This window comes from Cebus imitator, unplaced genomic scaffold, assembly GCF_001604975.1.
Source record: "Cebus imitator isolate Cc_AM_T3 unplaced genomic scaffold, Cebus_imitator-1.0 Scaffold71, whole genome shotgun sequence".
Classification (NCBI taxonomy): Eukaryota; Metazoa; Chordata; class Mammalia; order Primates; family Cebidae; genus Cebus; species Cebus imitator.
The window spans coordinates 438,009-462,513 of NW_016107386.1; the positions used below are offsets into that span (position 1 = coordinate 438,009).

The 24,505-nt window shown below is 52.7% G+C and overlaps 1 protein-coding gene across 4 annotated transcripts in view; it reads right to left on the minus strand.

Annotated features, from left to right (window-relative positions):
• Window positions 1-687: 687 nt before the first annotated feature.
• The window catches only part of NEURL1 (neuralized E3 ubiquitin protein ligase 1), a 93,091-nt gene continuing 69,273 nt past the window's right edge, over window positions 688-24,505 (minus strand). For all 4 annotated transcript variants that reach the window (XM_017531130.2, XM_017531132.2, XM_017531134.2 and 1 more), the window contains exons 2-6: window positions 21,476-21,717; window positions 20,745-21,066; window positions 7,597-8,286; window positions 3,529-3,675; window positions 688-3,059 (exon numbers count right to left, since the gene is read on the minus strand). In XM_017531130.2, coding sequence (XP_017386619.1) covers window positions 2,821-3,059; window positions 3,529-3,675; window positions 7,597-8,286; window positions 20,745-21,066; window positions 21,476-21,717 — 1,640 coding nt within the window. In that variant the 3' untranslated portion in view covers window positions 688-2,820. The remainder of the gene's footprint in view (window positions 3,060-3,528; window positions 3,676-7,596; window positions 8,287-20,744; window positions 21,067-21,475; window positions 21,718-24,505) is intronic.

Consider the following 24,505-nt stretch of genomic DNA (forward strand, 5'->3'; position numbering starts at 1 on the left):
CCTTGGGGCCAGTCTGGCTGCCTCCTCCCCATCAGCCGTCTCCCCCAGCTTTCCCCGCCACAAAGATCACTTAGTGCATCTAGAACACTTCTCCAAAGGTCTCTATCCAGAGGCCTCCCTTTTCTCCTCAGTGGCGCCACCCATTTGGCATAGGCCTCTGCACTCACCAGTGGGAACACAGCTGAGCTCCCGCCAGATGTTGGGGTCTGAGCCTGGGGAAGAGGGGTGGAAGCCTTGTCCCCAGGGAGCTCAGAGCACAGCCCCTGATGACCTGAGTGGAGCATTTGTCATCACCCCATTAGCCCCTAGGTGGCGGTGCACACCCCACAAGCGGCAGATGTGGGCTCTGGTCTGCCTTAAGGGGAACCCAAGCTTCATCGTGGAATCCCAGGGCGCCTTCCCCACCACACCCTGCTCATCACAGATGCAGTGGTCTCTCTCAATTTACAAGACTCACTTGGCATTCTAGCCTCAAATCACGCTGTAGTCCCCCACTCCAGGGACTCTTCCCTGATTGCCCCAGCCCACCCTGAAGCCTCAGAGGCCTGCAATTACCCCTGAGGGAAGGGCCACACCTCCTGCTGACTCCCTAGTATCCAGGACACCAGCCCGCCCCCACACGTGCACACACACGACAGCCTTCCTTCCCCCACCCCCCATGCTCCACGCACAGCACAGCCCTCAGGCTGGTACGAAATCACCTTTATTCACAATCACAGCGACCTGAGTGCACAAGGGCAGCAGCAGCCACCCCTGCACTGACAGAGGTAATGGGATGATGGTTTCCTCTCCCAAACCCTTGGCCTCTGGGATCCCTGGCTGAGGGGGCCCGCTAGCCAGCCCCCCACCTGCTTCCTCCCACAGAAAAGTTCTCCCATTTTCAGTGACTGGAGAGTAGAGACCCATAGCGGAACGGTGGCTTCCCCATAAGCCCACTGCAAGGGCAGCACAAAGGCCCAGCCCGAGGTCCTGGTATACCACCCCACGGCAGTCCTCACTGAAGAACTCCCGAGTGTCTCACAGAAAGCCTGCTCCTCCCTCCCCAAACCACCATTTTATAGAAGTGGAAGCTGTGGCTCCAGGCAGCTATGACTTGGCCAGGGCCACATAGCTGGTCAGTGGTCACGACTAAAATGCATGCCCTGCCTGCCACACGGAGGAGCAGGCTCTGATGGATGCAAAACAAAAACAAAAAGCCATCTGATGGGGCAGAGGACTGGGAGAGGCCAGGGCAGGCAGAGCTGAGAGGACCAAGCTCAGAGCAGATGGGCGCTCCCTCCCCAGAACTCAGAATGAGAACCTGGAAGTGCAAGAGGCAGTCCCTGCCTGCTCATTCTCCAAGGGTGGAGAGCCTTCCCTACAAATGAGCTCCCTGCCCCGCCATGAGAAAGTCCCCCTCTCCTGTTCCTGGCCCATGCTGGGAACCCTGGCCCTCCTGGAAGTTTGATGTCCTTATGGAGGAGGGACCTCCTGGGCCACCTGATGTGCCTGAGCCAACCATGATAACTGAGCTCTGACCTGGGAGGAAGGGCGCTCTGTGGCTCTGGGTGACCACCAGCCCCAGGGCACTAAGAAGGCTCAGTCTGCCTCTCTGTAAATAGACACTGTTTGCCAAAAAGTCTCCCAATTTGGTACCTCCTTATGAAGTTGCAATTCTTGGTGGGCAGGCCTGGCTATGAGCTTTGTGGCTGGAGTCAGAGGAAGATATTGAGTGATGACTGCCTCAGCCGCACCCTCTCCCAGGTAGCCCACACACAAGGGCAGCTTTTCTAGGGGCCCAGGGGATGGGAACTCACCTACAAACAAACAAACAAAAACCCAAACCCACAAACCAAATAAATAAAAATAAGGAAAAAGGCTGGTCTTAGCCCAGGGAAACCACATACCCCTACCCAGCTCCTTGGCCCATCCCAGGTAATGCCACAGGCTCTGACAATCAGCCCAGGCCCTGACAGCACAAATTGTGGGGAACAAGTCAGAGAGGGTAGCTGCAAACCTGTCCTTAGAGACCCTGGCAGAAGACCAACCCTATCCCCCAGCCCATACCGAAGGGCTACCCCTGGGCAACGGCATCCAACAAGACGAGGGGGCAAGGAAGGTTACGGCCAGGCCGGGGTCCTCCCTTCTCAGCCAGGAGCCTAGAACCTGGAGCCCTCTGCAGCCTGTTCATGTGCCCATCGACTAGTGGGAGAGACATGGCGTCAGCCTGCCCAGGATAAGAGGCACCCACCAGCCTCTCACCCCCAGCTGCCATGCCCAGTGGGCAGGGAATGAGGAACGAGAAGGCAGGCAGAGGTCAGAGGGGGACAACAGCTCCAGAGGTTGAGCAGGTTGCAGACCACTCAAGTTGGCTAAAGGAGCAAATGAGCCTAAAATCCAGTCCACACTGCACCAGCCAGGCCACATGCCCCGGCTCAGGGCTGCAGCAGCCCACAGGAAGGTCCCCGTTTTCTGATTTTCACAAAGGTGCCACACGGACTACAGCGACCTCCTAGAAACCTGTCCCAGATGGGGAAGGATTCGGGCAGGCTGAGATCCCAATTCAGCCCTCAGCATGCAGAGAAGAGCTGGATGCAGAGAAGGGAGAGACAGTGAGAGTGTGGCCTTGTCCCCTCCCCTCTCCATCGGTGATTTGCCTCTGCCCCTCCCTGCCTGATACCCCCCCTCCCCAAACTTTCAGGGGCCTCAGTTTCCCATGTTTAATGGAGGAGGAAAAGTTTCCAAAATGAGGAAGAGAAGGGGCCCCACTGGCTTGTTCCTCAGCTGGGGCTGGGCAGAAGCCCGAGGAGGTGGGCGTGCGGGGTGGCCCACCGCAATGGGCTAGGAGCTGCGGTAGGTCTTGATGATGTCCTTGATGGGGCGGCGGCAGATGGGGCAGCAGGCGTGCAGAGCCTTCTTGAGGCGCAGGCCACAGGTATAGCAGAGGCACATGTGGCCACATGTGTAGATGACCGTGTCCACCGCGTGTTCATAGCAAATGGTGCACTCATCGCTCCACTGGCCCAGACCTGGGGTCACTGGTGACTCAGGCAGGCTCACTGGTGAGTTGGGGGCTGTCCCTGAGGACAAGGGGGCACCAGTCAGGAGGAGACATGGCCCAGCCCGGCGTTGGATTCATGGGAAGAGAGCCCCCGGCCTCTGGTGTCCCCTTCCACTTATCAGGGTCTGCCTGTTCACCCTAACAACCCAACTGCCAGGGCACAATGGAAAAGGCTGAGCTCTGAGCAGCCCCACTTCTGACCCACTCTACCCCCAGACAAGGGGACAGAGAGGCTAGCAGGCAGTGAGAGAAAAGATGGATGAAAGAAAGGATCCAAAATCTTTTAAGGCAGGTCCCTCCTGAGCTACCCTTTGGCACTGCCCAGCTAGAAGACAGGAGGGGATGACCCCAGAAATCACCCCCAACAAGGGTTCACTGAGCCCAGCTCCGGCTCCAGCTACTCTTCACTCCCAGCCCAGACACAGAGGCTGCATCCTTGCCACAGTCCCACACCGTCCACCATGGAACAGAGGGGCTGGCCTACTTACCACCAGCAGAGCTACCCAGAGGGCCAGAGCTGCACGTGCTGAGCAAGGGGTCAGAGAGGCGGCTGCCCAGGGCACTGGGCGAGGTTGGCGTGGAGGCGGGGGAGCAGGGGAGTGATGGGATACCCCGCTCTGCCAGGATGGTGGAGCCTGTGAAAGGGGAGGGAGGGAAGGATATGCTAGCCACCTGCCAGGGCCAAACTGGAGAAAGCTCCATCCCTCACAGTGGGTTCCCAGGCCTGACCACACAGCCCAGCCACAGGGCGGAAGGCAGGATTTTGCTGCCTGGCCTCTGTTCTCACCTACAAACTAGAGGGCCACATCTTGCTTGCCTCTTGTTATACCAGCTGCTCCAAACTAGGCCCCTGCCTGACATGAACCTCCACCCCTTCCCATACATCCTTTCTGCAAAGTTTCCTGGGCATGCAAGTTACCATCTCACTCCCCCACAGCCTCAGCCTCCTGTTCAGAGCCCTGCGCTCTTCACCACTGTCCCCAGATATCACCCACCTTCTCTGCACGGCAGCTCTGTAAAATGCCTTCACCCTCTCCTGCCTTGTTCTGATCCTAGATTCTTTCCTTCCCTCCTTCTTTCCGTCATTTTTTTTTTTTTTTTTTTTTTTTTTTTTTTTGTTTTTTTTTTTTTTTTTTTTTTTTTTTTTTTTTTTTAAGGCAGAATCTTGCTCTGTTGCTGAGGCTGGTCTCGAACTCCTGAGCTCAGGCAGTCCACCTGCCTCAGCCTCCGAGAGTGCTGGGATTACAGGCGTGAGCCACTGCACCCAGCCTTCCTCTCCTTTTTAACAATCCTCCCTTCCTCTTTCCCTCCTTCCTTCTCTCCTCACTTCAATAAATCCTTACCAAGGGCCTACGAGGTACCAGGCCCTGTGCAGACAGAAAGCTGGAGACAGCCCCCTGCCTTCAAAGAGCTGACTGTCCAGGGAGCCTTTGGGAGCTGTCCTCAAACTCCTTCCTCTGGGCCACCTTGACTCCCCCCAGACCACATTACTCCCTCAAGTACACGTGTACACACACACACACTACAGACACACAGCTACACAACCACAAAGCTGGGATATTATTTGTTCTGTGCCCAGGACTCCAGCTTTGTTTCTACAGTAAAACCATGAAGCCTGCTTAGAACAGGAAATCTTATTCACCTGTGACTCTCTCATAAACCCTAACATAATGCCCTGCACAAACCTAAGTGCCCAATGAGATCTTTATCAGCAGCTGTTAATTCTAATTCATTTAGTGGTGTTATTAAGTCTAAGAATATTCAAAAGATGCCCGAAGGTATCTCTTCCTGTGTTGTTTTTCCAAGTTAATCATCTCCTTTCAGGAGTTCACACCTATTTACTTTTCTTGCCTTGCTGCATTGGCCAGCGTTTTCAGAACAATGTCTATAAACCATCTCTATTATATTCCTGATTTCATGAGAAATATTTGCAATGTTTCACCAATAAGTATGGAGCTGGCTGTACGTTTTGTGACACACATGTGTGAAGGAAATAACCTTCTATTGTTAGTTTACTTAGGCTAGCCACAAAGCCAAGCATTCCTCTACAAGGTTAATAATGACCCTTCATATGTTCTCACTGGTTTCTTATTCCTTTGAAGTCAGTCAGGATCTTCAAACACCAATTTGCTGCTTGAGATGCCCAATTTTCCAAACAGATCAGGAGCACTCTGTTGAATGTATATTGAATTCTGGGTGGTTCTTCTTCAACACCCACCCTGGCCTATCTCCCTCTTGAAAGAGATAAATCTGGATTTTTTTTAAGCCTCCCCTTTGCTCCAGTCTAGTAAGCCTCTTTGGGCAATAGAAGCCTTACTGGAAAGCTGCTTAGCTATTATTAGATGGTGCTGAGGGAACAGAGTACCTCCTTACTCTTATGTAATTTCCTTTCTCTGAGATGTAGTATCTCCTGGTCAGTGAAATCAGCTTGACTTTTTTTTTTTTTTTTCCATCCCAGCCCAATTTCTTTTTATCCATCCTGAATTCTCATCTAATCCTGATTCCTCACCCAATCCTGATTCATCTGCCTGCCTCCTTGCTGATTCTCTCTCTTTTTTCTTTCTTTTTCTGAGACAGAGTCTCACTGTTGCCCAAGCTGGAATCTCACCGTTGCCCAAGCTGGAATGCAGTGGCGCCATCTCAGCTCACTGCCTGTCAGGTTCAAGTGATCCTCCTGTGACAGCCACCCAAGTACAAGTAACTGGGCTTACAGGCGTGCACCACCACACCCAGCTTTTTTTTTTTTTTTTTTTTTTTTTTNATTTTAGTAGAAATGGGGATTTGCCATGTTGGCCAGACTGGTCTTGAACTGCTGGCCTCAAGCAATCCATCTGCCTTAGCTTCCCAAAGTGCTGGGATTACAGACACGAGCCACCATGTCCTCAAACTCCTTCCTCTGGGCTGCCTTGACTCCCCCCAGTCTTTTTCATTCCTTTTTTATGTTTCACTCTATCTTTATTTGGTCTCTTTCCAGAGTTGGAGGTCCCCAGTGTTTTCTATCTGATTTTGCATGCTCTCACAAACCAACAGCATTACATACATTAACATATGTGCATTTATTCACATGTGCCTATACCCAGTATGCCAATCTCATACAGTGCCTCATGCTCATTCATCTACACACATCATCTCATCTATCTACTTCCTGGGCTGAGGTCTAGGCTAGAGGCTGTGAAGCCCAGGGGTCTCCAAACTTGGGTAAGCATATTTGCTAAAGAAAAAAAATTCAGATGTCCAGAACCTGTCCAAGATCTACAGAATTAAAATCTCTGAAGGTGGGATCCACGAATCTGCACTTTTTTTTTTTTTTTTTTTTTTTTGAGATGGAGTTTAGCTCTTGTTGCCCTGGCTGGAGTGCACTGGCATCATCTTGGCTCACTTTGCAACCTCCATCACTTGGGTTCAAGAAATTCTCCTGCTTCAGCCTCCCAAGTAACTGGGATTACAGGCACGCACCACCACGCCCAGCTAATTTTTGTATTTTTAGCAGAGACAGGGTTTTACCATGTTGGCCAGGCCAGTCTCAAACTCCTGACCTCGGGTGATCTACCTTTAATAGGTCCACCAGGTGAGTCTAAAGAAACCCAGCTGAATCTGCACTTTAATAGGTCCTCCACGTGAGTCTAATGAAACCCAGCTAATCTGCACTTTAATAGGTCCTCCAGGTGAGTCTAATGAAACCCAGCTAATCTGCACTTTAATAGGTCCTCCAGGTGAGTCTAATGAAACTATCTCAATCTCACAGAGCTGGTTCAAAGACCAGCACTTTGAAAGCATGAACACCTGCTCACTCTGGGGTACACAAGTACCAAGAGACACTTTGTGAAAAGATTTCTGGTCAAATTAGTTTGGAAAAACTGTACACCAAAACCGCCATCACCCTCTCCTTAATCACACGGCATATTAAAGGCTCTGACAAGTCTTGCAATAAAGAATCTTCCTCCCTTCTTTTCTTAATTCAGTGCACAACCCCCAGGCCTTTCAAACCCTGTGTCCTCCAGAAAAGGCAGGCCCAGAACTCTGCAATCCCACTTCCCCCAAGGCTGCCCACTCAGGGATTCCCCAGAGTCCCCCAACTAGACACCACCCTGCACCACCTTACTACTGACATTCCAGCCTCTTTTTCTCATCTGGACTCACAAACTTCCTTAAAGATGGGGACTTTTATTTCCATTTTGGAGAAATGGTAACCAAGACTCAGAAAAGTTAACTGCTGGGGGAAACCTTTTTTCCTCTCATTTTTCAGCGGTCACTGGGTTGTGTGCTTCTGGACTGTTTATGTGTCTGTGGGACTATGGGTCGATCCGATTCTGGCCATCAAACTCAATAATCCGCGCTTCCCCCCACCTCCCCGCCCAAGGTGAGTCTCCCAGGTGACATTTGAGGGTTACTGACTAGATGACCGAGTCCCGCCCAGAACTCCCCTTAGGTGTCCGTGATTCCTTAGCAACACCATCATAAGCCTGGGGGGGAAGGGAGCTCACCCTCTGTCCCCTACCCGGATCGTCCCCCCATCCAAGAAAGGCACACGCCCAGGCGCGGCTGCGGGCACTCACCGAGGATGCGGATCTGCGTGATGGCCCCGTGCAGGCCAAAGAGCATCCAGAGCGGCTGCGAGGCGTCCACGCACAGCTGCATGCCGGCGGCCAAGCCGTTGTGGCTGAGGTGCAGCTCGCCGTCGGCGTTGACCACCAGGCCCAGGATGTCGCCGCTGTGCAGGGGCCCGGGCACGCGGCACACGGCCCAGAACTCCTTGCGGTCCACCAGGGCCTCGGGGCTGAAGGGCAGGTCCGCCGGCCGCAGCGTGCCGGGGTCGCACGTGGTGACGCCGAACGACAGCGCGCCGGGCCGCGCGCCGCCCGAGCGCGTGACCTTGACGAAGATGGTCTCGGCCACGCGCACGGGCCGGCTGGTGAAGACGAGCGCGCGCTCGTCGCGCCCGTGCTCCACGCGCGCCACCGTCTGCTCGTCGAGGATGCGGACGTGCGCGCCGGCGCGCAGGGCGTGGAGGCGCAGGTCGCCGTCGAGCTGCGCGGGTAGTGCGCGGCTGTGCTGCGAGTTGAGCGAGTTCTGCGGGATGGGACAGCCGGCGGCAGGCGCGGCCTCGTCGCCGTCGGCGACCGGCACGTTGAGGTCGCACAGGCTCACCGAAAGGCGCGCGTCGTCCGCCTCGCGCCGCAACGACGGCCGCCGCAGGGCGGTGAAGGAGCGCGGCCGCAGGCAGTCCGGGAGCACCAGCTCGCTGTCTGCACGGGAGACACGGGGCGGTGTCACGCAGGGATCCCGGGCAGTGGCGCCTGCGCGCCCCGCTGCCCCGACTCTCCGCGCGCACCTGCGCACCGTTACAATCTCGGATGGCTAATGGAGTACACGATGCTCGTGACTTACATTAGCAGGCACAGTCAAGGAAAGGCTCGTGCGGGACATCTAACTGTTTAAACAGAGGAATTGGTGGGGGAAGCACCGAAACTTAAAACATGTGGGTACTTCCAACTTGCTTTATGCATAGGTGTATACTCCTCATCTTCTACAGTAAACGTGTATTACTTATAATTTAAATTTTCAAAAATTTAACTCCTGGGCTCCCTCCGTCTTATGCCTACCACCGAGCACTCCGTTGACAAACAGTAACCGTCTGTCGAGTGCACTGATGAAGGCCTAACACCTCACCTCCGCAAACACACACACACACACACCCCCTCTGTTTACATTGTCTCATCTAACCTTAGCAATCACCGTTTAAGGCTACCATTGCCACGTTAGGACACAGGCTGGGAGAAGTACATACATCTATCCAAGATATCCTTTTGAAAGTGGCTTAACAGGGAATCAAACTCGTTCTTTTTTAAAACATACATGTTATAGAAAATAGGAAACGGTATTTTGTAGAAAATTCAGTTCAGCAAAAAGAAAAAATAATCGCCTGTAAGCCCACCACCCAGAGAGAAAAGCATTTTTAATATTTGGATGTATGACCTTTCAGCCTTTTTAAAGGTGGTATTTTTGGATAATTTTGGTGATAATTTTTGAGACAGGGTCTTGCTGTGTGGCCCAGGCTGGAGTGCAGTGGTGATAGCTCAGCTCACTGCAACCTCTGCCTCCCAGGTTCGAGCCATCCTCTCAGCGCAGCCTCCCAAGTAGCTGGGATGCACCAGGACACCCAGCTAATTTTTGTATTTTTTTTTTTTTCTGGTAGAGATGGGATTTCTCCATGTTGCCCAGCTAATCTCCAACGCCTAGGCTCAAGCGATCCTCCTGCCTCAGCCTCCCAAAGTGCTATGATTAGTGGTGTGAGCCAGCACACCCAGTTGGTTCCTTTTTTAATGCAAAAATTGTGTCATGCCATATACACATCACACATGACCTGTTTTTAACCTTTTATATGTAATACATCACTTTGAAAATGTAATTATGACATTGACCCATCTCCCCAAAAAAATGCACATTCTCACTAAATTCTGTGGAGAATTTCTCAGCATGCATGAACTACATGAAGCCATCCATGGGCATGGACTCCAGGCTAAGAACATGGTAGCTTTTTTCACTTGCTATATCCTGAACACCTCTCCATGCCAATAACTGTTTCCAATACCATATTCTTCTAATGGCTGTGTTATGTTCTGCTTTATGGAGTCCTATAACTTACACTAAAAGTAATCACTGTGTTTCATGAATTACCCCTGCAATTCATCCTTACAGCAGCCCGTAGAAGTGCTCCCGTTTTACAGATAAAGCTCAGAGGTGTTATGACAGCCACCAAGTGGCAGATCCAGGATTGAGAAAAGGTCTGTCTAACTCCCAATGCCACATTCTTCACTTCCAGACCCTCCTTGTATTGAAGCCCTTCTGTGTGAGTCAGTCTCTCCAAATTTGTCTGGTGCCATGATAAGCCACACCCTCCCTTCCTTCCAGCCTTTTCTCAACCTCTCCAAGGGAGAATCTGTGCTTTCTCTTCAGGAACTGGGTTAAGGATGGCTGGGGTTCTCAGGTATGATAGCAAAGCTTGGGGGATTGGTCTGGTAGGGACAGCAGATGCCAGAATTCAACTCCAGCTAAACATAGACATGGTCGCTAAACCTCCCTCTTTTCTTTTGCCCTTTCGCTGCCCCTTCCAGGAACTGTGTTGTCTGGCCCCCAGAAGGCTCTGGGTGTGGGCCCTTCCCCTCAAGTCTCCTGAAGCTCTGGAGAAGCCTCCTGGGGCCTGGCTGATTGGGGTTTCCAGGAATCATGTTAGCGAGGAGGAGGGAGCTGGCCAGAAAATGTGATTATTCCAGGGAATTGACTCTGTGACAGTGATGGTGCAGAGAGGCTGGGGGGCTGCAGAGGCAGAGTCCAGGAAAGCCTGTGCAGAGGGGAGGTGGGAGAGACAAATGGTGCAGAGCTGAGGAAGGCCTGTGGGCCAGTCTGGACCCTGGGGAATGGTCCCTGCTCCCTCACCCCTCCGGGAGTCCAGGGACTGGCCCTTGGGAACTCCAGAGGGTGGAAGACAGAGGGGAAGGGGCAGTAACAGTAGGGAGAAGAGGAATCAAGTCACTCAGAGATACCCAGCCAGAGCCTCCAGGAACACAATTGTCACAGGGCCCCACACAATCAGTCCAGAGCTCCTGGCACTGGGCAGACCCTCAGAACAGAGCTCTGAATGGAGCTGGATGCAAGCTATCCTGGTCTCTCTGCCCTTTCAGGAGTCCTCATCTACTTACACATGCACACTACCAGGTGCTCACTAACTCCCAGCCAACCTGTTCCACTGTGGAGTTCATCTGTCTTTAAAAGAGTATTCCCTTCTCTCAAACCAAAATGTATCTTCCTATATCTAACCCACTACCTCCTGGGCTGCCTATCAGCCCAGTACTGAAGACAATTCTCAGGGAATTCTCAGACTCCCCACATACCTTCCAACCTCTTAGACAATTAACAGAACCAAACTCAGTACTCTAGATGTGCACCAACTGGCTCAAGGCACAGTGTGGCCATCACCTCCCTTGGTATGTATGCTATACTTCTAATAATGCAACCTAAAAGTACATTAGGTTTTTTTCCGTAACCAACACTCATATACTAGTAGGCAGGACAGGAGCACAGTTAAGTGCAATGAATTTGAAGTCGTCAGCCTAGGGTTAAACCCTGGCTCTGCTATTTCCTGTATGACAAGGCTATATGGCTGGAAAAATAGCTGAACTTCTTGAGGCCTCTTTGGCAGTGAAATCAACATCTACTGATTTACATAAAATCTGTATCTAATAATCGCCTTAAAAGAGAAGCTGTGAGGATGAAAAGGAGTCAGGTACACAAGGCACCTAATAGGAGACCCAGCATAGTCATTAGGTTAATATGAGCCATTGTTATTGGCATGCGAAATGCCACATGATTCAGAAGAAAGTGCATGGGCTTTAGGGTGATCCAGGTCTGGATCAGGCCTGGGTTTAAATGTCTGACTCTGCACTTGGCTGGCTGGGTAAGCAACCTTCATTCCAGCCTCAAATTGCTCACCTAGAGAACAGCGGTAATAATACCTGCCTTGAGTTGTTGTTGGAAAGATCAGAGGTAAAGTGGGACCACTCCCAGCACCCAGAAGCTACCTGATCGCTTCAGATATTAGTATTTGCTTGGGTTGAGCACAGTCTCAACTAAAAGTCAGGTCCACCTGTCCTCAGACCATGGGCTTTTTGAACCTGAATGCAGGACTCCACATGAGTCATGATGGGCACCCAGGAAATATTCAGTGAATGAAATCACTGAAGTCCACGAAACAGCAGCTAAAACACAGAGGTGAGAGGATAAGGAAGAGAGGAAGGAGAAACAGCAGAGGATGTACAAAGAGAAGAAGAGGGTAGAAAGAAGATCCCTTTAGCCTTGCTTGGAATCTTGCTAGTTGGGAGGGGAGGGATGGAAGCCGCTGGGAAACAGCTAAAAACAGAACAGTGCCCAGCCCAAGTCTGTCTTCTCTCCCCCTCCAACCCTCAGGGTCAGGAGCAGCTGCAGGCAGCCAGCGGCTCCAAAATAACCATCCCATCAGTGAGCCCAGCTGTGTTGAGGCCCTGAAATAGATGAAACTTGAGACACAGGCGCTGGTCAGAGTACCCTCCGCAGAAGGGACTGCAAAGGTCACAGTTGAGTGAACCGATTCCAAGTCAGGGCACTGTCTGGGACGCCCAAGCCATGGGAGAACACCATGGGACCAACCTCAGCCCAGGGCTGCACCACTTGATGGGTAGGGCTTAGAAAAACCAGATGGGCAACCTGTCACCCCAAGCCGTAGGGTAGCCCCACATTTGGAAGCAACAAGTTACATAATCGGTGCCAGGACACGCAACCACCCGCTTTGGAGGACAGAGACAGCACAAGGCCATGAGGAGAAGCCACTAAGCTGACTCCCCTTGCATGTCCCATCATTCAGGAAACAACCTGTCAGTCTTCAGCTCTCGCCTGCTCTGGTGCCCAGCAGTGGCTCTACAGACACTCTGGGCTAGAGCAGAAATAAGCAGGCCCTGCCTCCCGGGGCATGTGTTTCCTCTCCTCTAGGTGGTGCTGGGGGCCCTACTCACTGACCTACTGTGTGCCCAGCCCTGGGCAGGGGGTCTGGGAGAGAGAGGAGCCAGGACCTGGGCCCTGGTAGCCAAGAGCCAGTAAAAGGGGCAATGCTTAAAGATTTTTTTTTTTTTTTTTTTTTTTTTTTTGAGACAGAGTCTCATTCTGTCACCCAGGCTGGAGTGCAGTAGCACAATCTCGGCTCACTGCATCCTCCGCCTCCTGGGTTCAAGCGAGTCTCCTGCCTTAGCCTCCCAAGTAGCTGGGACCAGGTATATATCACCACGCCTGGCTAATTTTTGTATTTTTTTGTAGAGACAGCGTTTCAGTATGTTGCCCAGACTGGTTTTGAACTCCTCAGCTCAAGTGCTCTGCTGGCCTTGGCCTCCCAAAGTATTGAGATGACAGACATGAGCCACCACACCTGCCCGGAAGAGCCAGGAAAATGTTTGCATACAATTTACATACCAGACTCTTAGCATCTAGGATTAGACAGGACCTTAGAGGAACTAAGGAACTAGGAAATCCATTTATCCCTGTCAATCTCTCGGCCTGGCTAGAGGCTAGAATGCCCTGCGGTCAGGAAGTTTACCGCCCCCCAAAGCTACCTATCCCCCACCTTGGAATAACTATGACTTAGAAAAACTCTCCTGGTGGGAATCCATATGTGTCCCAGATACCCTCCCTGGGGCTCTCTCTGAGTCTTCTCTGCTTTACAATAAATATCCACTTCAGGATCAAGATCCCCAGCTAAGGCCAAAGTCCCCTTCCTGTTTCAGAATGGGTTAGGGAAGGTATTCTGGATGACACAGGAGTTGACCTGGGCTGGAGGACAGGAAAGTTTCAGTTGACAGAAGGGAGAGGTTTCCAGGTGAGAAACCTGTTAGCAAACACCTAGGGAAGAGCAGGAGTGGGAGGGAGAGGGGACAGACTGAGGAGGGCCCCAGGGCCAGCTGTCGCCCAGAAAGCCATCGGCCCTGCCATACACTGCCAGCAGTGCAGCGTAACCAAGGCAGGACCTGGGCATGGGGACCTCAGGGCAGGCCTCTGTTGAGGCAGAGCTTGCTGTCAGCCTGAGAGTCTTATTTGTTGATGTTCTCACATCCGGAGCACGGGCTGATCTGTAACCGCGGGTCAGGCTGCAGCCGCCCGGCCTGCTGGCGGGTATCTGCTGGCCCCTGTTTGGGAGGCGCTGCCAGTCCTTTACTGTCTCCATAAACATCCTCCTGCTGGTCTGCATCTGGCATGTGGCATGGGAGGGAGGAGGGGAGGGCGGGTGCCTGGCTTGGACAGGCAAGGGGGTTCTACACTCCTCCCAGCACCCACCTCCACCCCCTCCCTTTAAACCCAACCACGAGAAATTTAGGAGAAACAAACATGCTTTCTGGGGCTCACAGAGGGAAGGGCAGAACATCCTAGAATCACTCACAGTCACAGACTTTAAGATTCAGAGAATCTTCCAGCCATGGGATCTCATAGATTTATGGAATCATCTGGTCTAGTGGGTCTCAAACTTTTTTTAAAAAGCAATGGGATCCGTTTGTCCAACAGAACCCAAAGCTCTGACTGAAGTCTAGGGGGTGGGCACAGCACCTGTCCCCTCACCCGCTCTCTGCCCTTCTCTGCAGCCTCCAACACACCTCTGTGGAACCCCAGTGTTCCGAGGAACCCAGCTGGAGAAGCACAGATCTTGTTCCAATTTTAACTGCATGGTTTTCCAATACAGGGACTTGGGTTCAAGGCTCCCTCTTCCAGTTGGAGAGCTGATTTGAGGGGTTGGCTTTTTTTGACAGGAGAGGACAGTGTTTTTAAATTAGGTATTCCTTTTTATCCTAAAGACAAAAGCCCTTCACATTTGTGTAAACGCGTTTCCACATCTGTAAGGTAAGTGGGGCATGTTTAATTATGCCCAAATAATAGATGAGGAGGCTGAAGCACAGAGAAGCTGAGAGCTGCCCAGAGCTAGTGAGTGGCCAGGTCAAGTCCTGATTCAGTCAGTCTCCTGCATCTGAAATGATGGCTTTGTCCCCAATACTGCAGGGCCCAGCTCCTCCCTCCACATACAACCTACCTCGAGCCCCACCACTCTCTCCAAGGCCCCCAGTACAATCTCTTAGGCCCAAGAGATACTAGGGGCAAACATGAGATTGCCATTTCTGTAAGTTAAAAATAATCCAATGCAGGCCATTACATGTGATTCAACTTTATATATATCCATTGTGGTAGAAAACTAGAGTGCACAAGGAACAACCAAACCAGATGAAGCCCTCGGGAGCCTCCAGGGAACTACAAGGCAGGCAGACCCACCTTCCCCACTGAAGCCGGCATACTGGGCACGCACTGCCCATCTTCCTTGTACCAGCACTGCTGGACCCCTACTGGCCTATCTGTGCCCAACATGTGCAGCTGATTGATGCCTTGAGCTCCTGTAAGCTCGATTCTGGAAGGCACAGGACCACAGTCCCTGCTCTTGTCAGGTATCCAAACTTAATAGGGAAATCAGATGGACTCACATCTATAGAAGCTGGAAGGTAATATAGCCTAAGCTCCTGGATTCAAATCCCAGCTCCACCAACTGCCGGCTGTGTGACCTCGGGCAAGTTATCAGACCTCTCTGAGTCTCTGTTCCTTGTCTTCAAAATGGGCACCATAATACCTTCCTTTGTATACAAAGAGGATACATGCTGTCTCCTTAAAGAGCAGGACAATATGTTACTGAAAGCTGCTTCTACCACTTAGGTCTCCATGTGCTTCCACTGCTCAGGAGGAAGAGGGTCATTTTGAATGGAGGAGGTCTGGGAAAGCCTCCTGGTGAAGGGGAGGGTTTGGTGTGGGGCGCTGATATGTGGCAAAATTTGGGGTGAGCATAAAGGAAATGCCAGAGAGCCTGTCAATCAGAAGGAAAAGTAGGACTTTTTCTTAATCAAAAAGAAATGAAAATCATCAGAAGAAAGAAGAAATCATGCTCGGCAGCCTCAACTATTTCCCCCAGTTCAAGAGCTGGCTCAGGCTCCTTAAACTAATATTTGCCTCTTTGCCCCTGGCAGTGACAGCTGAGGGTAAATATTGGTTTATCCTGGGAAGCGGAAGCCCCAGATGGCAATGTGGTCCTGGGCTGGGGATCACTCACTCTCAGCTAGGTGTGCCGCCTAGCTGAGGCACACCGTAGATAGGGGACTTGACCCAGGCCCTATAACCCACCCAGCAGCCCGTGACCCTCGGAAGCCCACCCTGAGAGTCTCTCCTCAGTAGGCAGGCGTGGGTCTTTTACCAAGACCTGGGAAGCTGTGCATGGTGAGAGATGGAACAGAATGCCATAAGCCCTCGGAAGCCCCCACCTCATCCCCTCCTAGAACCCTCCAGGGCCCAGCCCCACCATTTAGATGTGTTGATAACCTCCTCCCTGTGACCTTACTCCCAGGTCAGCCTGAGAGATCTGGGTTCCAGGCCTGGCCTGGCTGATGAGCAGCTGGGAGAGTTTGGGCAGGCCCCTCCCCATCTCTGGGTCTCATACTTCTCCACTGTCAACCAGCCAGTCCCACTTACTGAACATCCTGATAGCACAGAAGCTGCTGGAAGCTTTGGACTCTCATGGCTCTCTCCCCTGTGATGCATACATATACTCACACCTGTGCACACCCCTCACCTCCACAAGTCACCCACTACCTTTCCACTTCATTCCTTCCCCTCCCGGATCTGCTCCCCTTCCGGCTGCCAATTCCCCACCTCTGTGCCTGTGGACACCCCTCCATCTGAGCTAAATTGTTCCTCAACCAATCCATTCTTTTCACCTTGCTTGGTTCCTTAAAACTTGTCTCCTACAGGAAGTCCTCCTGGATTACTTTCCAGCTGCACTCCCCTCCCACATATACACACAGTTTTACTCTTCAGCTCACACCTGATTGCAGAACTGAACTTGGACCACCTTGCATCAGTTATACGATCCCCAGGGAAAACACTATTCCAGGAGAGTGGCTGGGTTTTCGATTCTTCTGTCTCCCACCTGTCCTCACATAGTGCCTAGGCTGTGGTGGACACTAAGGGATGCTCTGGAGCACCCCATAAGTGGGCTCTTGGCCTAGCAGCCTCTTGCTGGGACTCACAGCGCTCTTCCTGAATCGACATTTCTGAGAGGATCAAGGAGACCTTGAGACACAGGGATAGCAGCTTCTTTCTCCATGTATTAATCACCCCATAAAAACCTGTGTTTATTTAGTTGCTGGCGAGTCCTTCTCCCTGGAGGTCGGAAGCTGTTATTCTTGGAGATACTAGCCTGGGCTTAGGCCAGGGTGCCCCAAAGAGAGAGGTGATCTGCTGAATTCCAGCGTAACGGGGAGGAGAGCCTGCTGTGGCTGTGGCATGGGCACCATTGTGGGCTTGGATTCTGGTCAGGGCAGGGAGGACCATCGGCCAGGGAGACACTAGCCCTTGCCTCTACTCTGTCTGGGGACACAACTCATCCACCCATGACTTGCCTTTCATACCTACTCTGTGCCAGCTACCCTGGGAAGCTTCTGGTCGAAGGAACAAACACAGAGCAGTTGCGGTTGGGAGGGCTTTGACCACAGGTTCCAGAGTGGACAGGGACAGGCCTGGCAGAAAATCCCCGAAGATCAGACATTGGTTTGGGGGACAATCACCCAAGGAAAGACTGACCCAGCCTCAGAGCCACCAAGACAGACAGCGACCTTCTTCAGAGGAGAGACAGCAGAAGGGAGAAGAACACCAAGACCAGGGAAAGCAAGAAGTGCAAGAGGATCTAGGTGGAGGGAGCGAGAACAGCCCAGAAAGATACAGATGCAGTGAAGGGGCAGGCAATGGAGAGAGGGAGGGGTGGGAAGTGGGGCAGAGAGGAAGAGGAGGCAGGGAAGGAGGCTGACCCTGAGGCTGCCTGGGGTAGAGGGGAGTATCTCAGAGGACGGGTGCAGAACAAAGGTGGAGAGATCATGCCCACCTCAGGAGATCTCTGGATGAATCTCTGTGTGTCTCTGTCTCTTTACCAGAAAAAAAAAAAAAAATCAGGAAGAATAAAATGAAGGGATATCTTAATCTGCCAATCGAAATTTAGGGGCCATAATCAGTGTTTGAAAATACCCAGGGATTATGGTGAGTTACGGCTGGGACAGAATCAACTGGGCCTCAGCCTTATCGGGTATACAGAGAGGAGCCTGTCGGGGCCTCCAAATGCAACTGAAAACACTGCATGCGAACCCATTTATAGTCACAGGGGATGGGGCTGGAAGGTTAGGCCACCTGGGCTCTGGCCCAGGGTGGGCCTTTCAGATTTTTCTCCACGCCCTCCTCAGCCCCTGAGGGTGGGACGCCCCATGCCACCTGGCATGTTCCACTTCATTCCCATGTGCCAGGACCCTCCTGGAACTTGCAGGCCCAGCCCAAGCCTTCTCTTCCAAGAAGCCCTCCTGGCCTCCATCCTCCCCCACTGACCTCAGCCTCCTCCGACTTCCTGCCTCCTTTTATGTTTAAACCAGCTGGAGGGTAATGGGAAAGGCATTGCTTTTGGCATCAGAACACCCAGTTCAAGTCCCGGCTCTGCCACATCCCTACATGGGCAAGCCAGGCCTTGCGTGGGCCTCAGTTATCTCCCTGCCAGATGGGGATAAAAAACACTCCCTGTGGGGCCTGCCTTGGAGGGGTTAAATGAGATAACTGGATAGAAACCATCTCGGCAGATGGAAGGGCTCCCATGACCACAGCAGTTAGCAATTTACTGGCTACTCTTGGGTTGGAGTGCTGGCATTGTCTGGAGTGTTTGCTTCATCTTCCTAACTTCCCCCTGAGCATGGGCTGTCTGTGGGCAGGGCTGGGTCTACCTCGGCCCCACCTATCTGCCCTTTTCTTCATCTAACAAGGCATCCATCCTCCTATTCGTACCCCCCACTACTCTCCCCTACCCACCTCCGCATCCTCTGCAGGTCAGGCAGAAGCCTCCACCCTGGAGAGCTGCCCAACTGGATGAGATGTGGATTCCTCCCAGTGTTGCAGGGAAGAGGACCAAGGCTCTACCAATGCTCAGAACTGAGAGAAGCACCAGCACCACTTAGTGGCACACAGGATGGAGAAGAGAATTCCAAGCAGGAGGGCTTCAAGGAGGAGGGGGCTTTGGGGCTGGCCTTGAAGCCAGAGTGGGGACTGTAAGGAAGGGCACTTTTTGCTTAGCGAAAAGCAAGAATGTTGCCCCACTGTCTTCACCTGCCCACCCCTCAACAAGACTGTGGCTTCCTCAGGAGCAGAGACATTCTTTGTCTTCCACCATGCGGTTGAGTCCTGGGCTAAGTCAGAGCCTTCAAAACCATTATACAGATGGGAAGACTGAGGCTCAGGCAGAAGTGGTCAGGTTAGAGCTTAAACTCAAGCTCTGGGACTCCCGTGCCTTGAAGTCTGGGGCCCTGAGGACATGAGAGCAACACCGAGGCATTCGCTCTAGCCTGAGTTAAGAACTGCCCTCCCTAGCATGGGTGGGAACGAATGACAGCCACTGACTCCCTACTGTGCATCAGCTGCTCCTCAAGTCAGTTTTTGAGCCTCCAAAGAACCCTGAGAAAGCATTTAGCCCCACTTTACAGATGCAGAAACTGAGGCCCCACCCCTAGTACAGCACAAGGCTAGGCTCTGCCAGTCTCTGTAGCCCAGGGGCAAGAGCACGGCCCTTTCTGCCCCCAGCTGCAGGTACACCCATTTCACAGAGAAAACGCAAAGCACCTGGGCTCCCTTCTGCAGTTGCTGAGACCCAGAACAGCCCAGTTCCAGGCTCTTAACTTGTCATTGTGAATGTAGAAACACTTTTATTGAGTCAAAAAACAGAAAGTTCCCAAACTACCAGCTAATAAAAACAGCTTCCTGATGTTCCGAATGCAACAAACAGTAAGGCTTCTGACTCATTTCTTTGTTTTTACCATCACTGACTTTTTGCTCAAATAAAGGTGTTGTGGAAAGAAGACCTTCGCTGTTTCTAAACTCTGAAGTCAGAAAGGAAAAATAAAGTTTTTCAACCACCTTTATGGCCTCTTTCTCTGCAGGGAGAGGCGGGTAGAGATGGGGGATGGAAGGAATAAGTGTCGCTCGAGCGTATACTTGGTACTGGGGACTGTGCTGGGCACTTTACTCACAGCCTCCATGACGGAATTTAATCTTCCCACCAACCCATTTCACAGACAAGGAGGCTGAGGCTTGTGCAGCCTTCACCTGGAGACAAAACCAGTTTGCCGATGGCCTGATTTGTAGCCAGATCTACGTGTGCCCATGTGCACCTGAGGGCCCATGCACAAGGAGAGCCAGGTGGGAAGGAGCCTGGTCTGGGAGTCAGGTAATCTGAGTTCTAATCCCACCTTAACCACCAACTCACTGTGTGACCCTAGGAAGTCAGAGATTCTCCTGTCCGCTTCCAGACCCGGCATGTGTGCCGTAGCAGGGAAGCTGGCTCCTGAGTGTGCCAGGATGCCTCCTGAGGCTCCTCCTCCTCGCTCTCTCACTGTCCTGAAAGAGCCTAACTTACACTGGGGACCCAGGAGCAGCCAAGAGTCTTAGCTCCCCCAGTGCCTTCTGCCCCCAAATCCCACCCTTTCATCCAACATCCCTGGAAAAAGCACTAGGTGGGCTTGGAACCCAGCCTCCTGGGAAGTTGCAGAGCCCAGGGGCTGAGAGCTGGCTTTGGAGCTGGACCAGACTCAGGGCTGGCTCTACCCCTCCGGGGCCGGGGCACCTGAGACCATGATGCAACCTCCCTGGACGTGAGTTTCTACCCAATCGAGGGATCTCCCTCCCAGGGTTGCTGTAAGAACAGTCCAAGAATGAAGTGCCTTGCACATAGTAAGTGCTCTGTGAACTGTGGTTGTGTTGTAACGATTAATTTAATTACTTCTGGAGTGATGGTCTTTGAGGCCGCCACTTATGACTGTGACGGGTGCACACTGCCCAAAGCACCACCTGAGATGCTACAGAGAGCAGAAATCACACCCAGGTTCCCTTGTAAAGCCTCGGGCCTGGAGGAAAGGCGCTCTCTGCAGTTCACACGAAGGCTCCCAGGGTTGCCCCTGTTCCCCTTAGCGCCATCAGGGAGGGCTCCCTACGCCTGATGGGGTTGAACAGTGTCAGGCTGCAGTGCCCAGAGGCTGAGGGGTATCCCCTGCACCAAGGGGCCAGAGGGGCAGGCACTCACCAAGCAGCTGGACGCCCCGCGTGAGGCCGTAGACATCTACCAGGGCCCAGAGCGGGTCGGCCGTGCGGACCCCGCTGAAGAACAGCATGACAGCTGAGTCGTTGATGCGGTGGAAGACGCGGCCCTTCTTGTCCACCCAGAACGCGATGATGTTGCCCTCATCGGCAAACTCCTCGGGTAGTGCCTTGGCCCAGAAGCCACTCTGGGACACCAGGTCGGGGCAGGCGTACTTGGGCAGCGAGTCAGGGTGGATGCGGGACGGGTCCTTGCTGGTGAAGCCCAGCCGCAGCGCCCCACTCCAGCAGCACTGCTTCTTGGTGATCTGGGTGGCAGGGGATGGCCTCAGCCTACCCTCTCCCACTTGGTCAGTCGGACCAAGGGCAGCCCCCCTTGGGTGGGCTCCTTGGAGTGTCCCACGGCAGCCTGCCCAGCATTCCAGCACCATTCCCTCCCCGAAGCCCTCCCTGCTGGGAAGACAGCAAGGGGTTCCCGTGGCCACCGCCCTCCCGGTTCCTTCCCTGTCACACAGGGAGGTTGAGAAAGGCATAAGAAAGAAGGAAGAGGGGCAACAGAGAGGAAAGGCGAGGGCAGGGTGTGGCGGTGAGGGTGGCAACAGGCAGTGGCTGAGGGACAGAGTCCAGAGGCCCGGGAGTTGCAGTGAGGGAAGCAGGAAGCGTGAGGGGGTGGGTGTGGGGGGCAGGGACGGGGGCGGAGTGGGGAGGCAGGCCCACCTTCAGCCTGACTTGCTCGTAGATGAGGACTGGGCGGTTGCTGAAGGTGATGGCGTTGCAGAAGCTGGCCTGCCTCTTGACGGCCTTGTGGCTGAGGTCCATAACAATCTGGGAGCCCTTGGTGTGTGGGTGGAAGAGCAGCGGTGTGGCTGGGAGCCCCCCACCTGGCAGCACCGGTGGGCAGTGCTTCTGCTTGTGGTGGCATCGGTGAGAGGTGACAGGGAAGGGGCCTCCGATGGAGTCTGCAAAGGAACAGGCCACAGTGTCAGAGAACTTGACGGGTCCGAGAGCCAGATCAGGGTCCCCTAGGGAAGGGCAGAGGCTGGGCATAAACAGAAGTCACCCGGAGCCCAGTACTTCCACCACTGCCGCCACCCCTTGCCACCATCCTTCTGCCACCATCTCTCACCATCTCCCGCTCCACCATCCCCACCATGCTCTACTGGTTCACCATCCACCACCTCTCCCCTCTACCTTCCCCATCACCTCCCACCTCCACCCTCTCCCACCTCCTCTCCCCACTGGTATTACCACCACCCTCTGCCTTTCACCACCTGCCATGGTAGCACAGCACCTTTACCACTGCCCTCCACCACCACTCACTGGCACTCCACCATCCTTGGTTTGTTCATTTATTTTACTCAATAAATATTTATGACATGTCTGCTGAATGCCAAGCTCCGTCCTGAGCACTGGAGACACAGACGTGAAACATGCACAGATCCTGTCCTCAGGGCCATCACTAACTGGCTCTGTAACCTTGGGGAAGACAACGCTTCCCTCTCTGGCACAATGGGTGGCCTCTACTCTGTGGCTCCAAGACAAGTCTCAGCAGCACAGGCAGCATTAATTAAAACACAGCCTCAGGGTCTAGGGGCTCAGGTGGAGCCCCCAAGATCCATGCCCTGTCCTTCAGGAAGTGGAGCCCGCTCATTCTGTCATCTTGGGGAAAGAGAGCCTTGAAGAATGGAGGAGAAGGGGGTGGAGCCATAGAAAGCCACAAAACGTGACAGAGGCCTTCTGCGATGTTTCAAATTTTGGTCCTCCAAGGCAGGAATTTAATGATGCAAAGAGCTCGGCATTGGGCCTCCCTAGAGGAGGAGGAGGGGTTTCCAGGAAGGAGATGGAAGACGGAGAGAAGGCAGATGACGAGGCCCGGCCCTCCACCCAGCGGTGTTGGCTTTGGTCTGCATCCCTCTGCACCACTTTGCATCTCTGCTCCTCACTTCCCCGGAGGCCCCAGACAGCAGTCTCCACAGCTCCGGGCTGGCCAGACACCCTGTGCCTCAGCCTGCAGGCCCCCTTTGGAGCAGCTTCCTGCCTGCCAGGCTCACTAGGAGGGGGTGGCACGAGGAGGAGTTCACCTTGTCCTCACCAAGGAGACAAGACGGGAACAACTGAACAGGACGAGAGCTTTGGAGCCGTCAGGCTGTGAGGGCTGGAAACGCTCATAAGAGACCCAGACGGTCTGGAAAGGCTGCCTGGAAGAAGCTGAATGGCCTCTGAATAGTGCAGGGGAGGGTAGGCCATTTCAGGGAAGGGGACAGTTGGGGCGAAGGGCAGAGAGTTGCACTGGCTACAGGTACCCTGCCTAGAAAAGATGCCCACTGTGCTCAGGCCAGCCTCAGACGCAGCTTGACTCTTGGTTTCATAGAATATGTGCTGGTGAAAGGCAACATCACACATTGTTGAGGTTCACATCCACAGGTAGAAATGGAAGCAAAAGAGAAAAATAACCCCTGCTGTGTGGGTGGCTAAACACCGTAGTACATCTACACAATGGAATAGTACTCAGCAGTAAAGAGCAATGAACTACCGAAGTGAGTAACAGCATAGGTGAATTCCACAGTAATGATGTGAGTGAAATTAGCACATTAAAAACAAAGCAGGCGGAGCATGGTGGCTCAAGCCTATAATCCCAGCACTTTGGGAGGCTGAGGCGGGCAGATCATCTGAGGTCAGGAGTTCGAGACCAGCCTGGCCAACATGGAGAAACCGCGTCTCTACTAAAAATGCAAAAATTAGCCGGGTCTGTTGGCAAACGCCTATAATCCCAGCTCATCGGGAGGCTGAGGCAAGGGAATGGCTTGAACCCAGGAGATGGAGCTTGCAGTGAGCCAAGATTGCAGCACTGCACTCCGGCCTGGGGGACAAGAGCAAGACTTCATCTCAAGGAAAAAGAAAAAAAAAAAGCAGTACACGATCCATGGAGCAACTGCAGGGCCTCCTTTCCCTTCAAAATGCTTCCTCTCCTTCCATTTTTATCAAATTCTAGAAAGTGCAAATGAAGCTGTAGTAATCAAAAGCAGATAAATGGGCCAGGCAGTGAGGCAAGATCACGTCACTGCACTCCAGCCTGGGCAACAGAGCAAGAAACAACAATAACAACAAACAACAACAGCAGCAGCAACAAACAACAACAGCAAACAAACAAACAAAAAGCAGATAAGTGGATGCCTCTGATGGCAGGGTAGAGAGGCAGGATTATCAAGTAGCACAAGGGGACATTTGGCAGCATGGCTGTGTTCCTTATCTTTTTATTTTTAGTAGATGTTTTCAATGGCCTATGTGTTCCTTATCTTGATGTGGTAATGATTTCATGGGTGTACACGTATGTTAAAACTCAACAAACTGGACACTTTAAACAAGTGCAGTTTAGTGTACATCAATTACATCTCCATGAAGCAGTTTTTAAAAACCTGCTGAGCCCAGCTGCTGCTGAGAGCCTTTTCTTTGGGGTTCCCCCTCCCCAGCCTCCACTCAGAATCCATGGAGCAACTGCAGGGATAATGCTCCCCCTCTTCATAATGTCTCTCCCTATTTTGTAAGTTTGTTGTAAGGGTGAAACAGTAAGTGTATGTAAAACTCCTAGTTCAGAGCTTGGCAAATGGCTACCACTATTATTTGATGCATATGACCCATGTGTGATAGGCATGTGTTTTGTATGTATTGTTTTGCACATCCATGTATATACGAATATGCGTGTGTCTCATAGTACACGTGTACATGTGTCGTTCCTGGTCTCAGGGA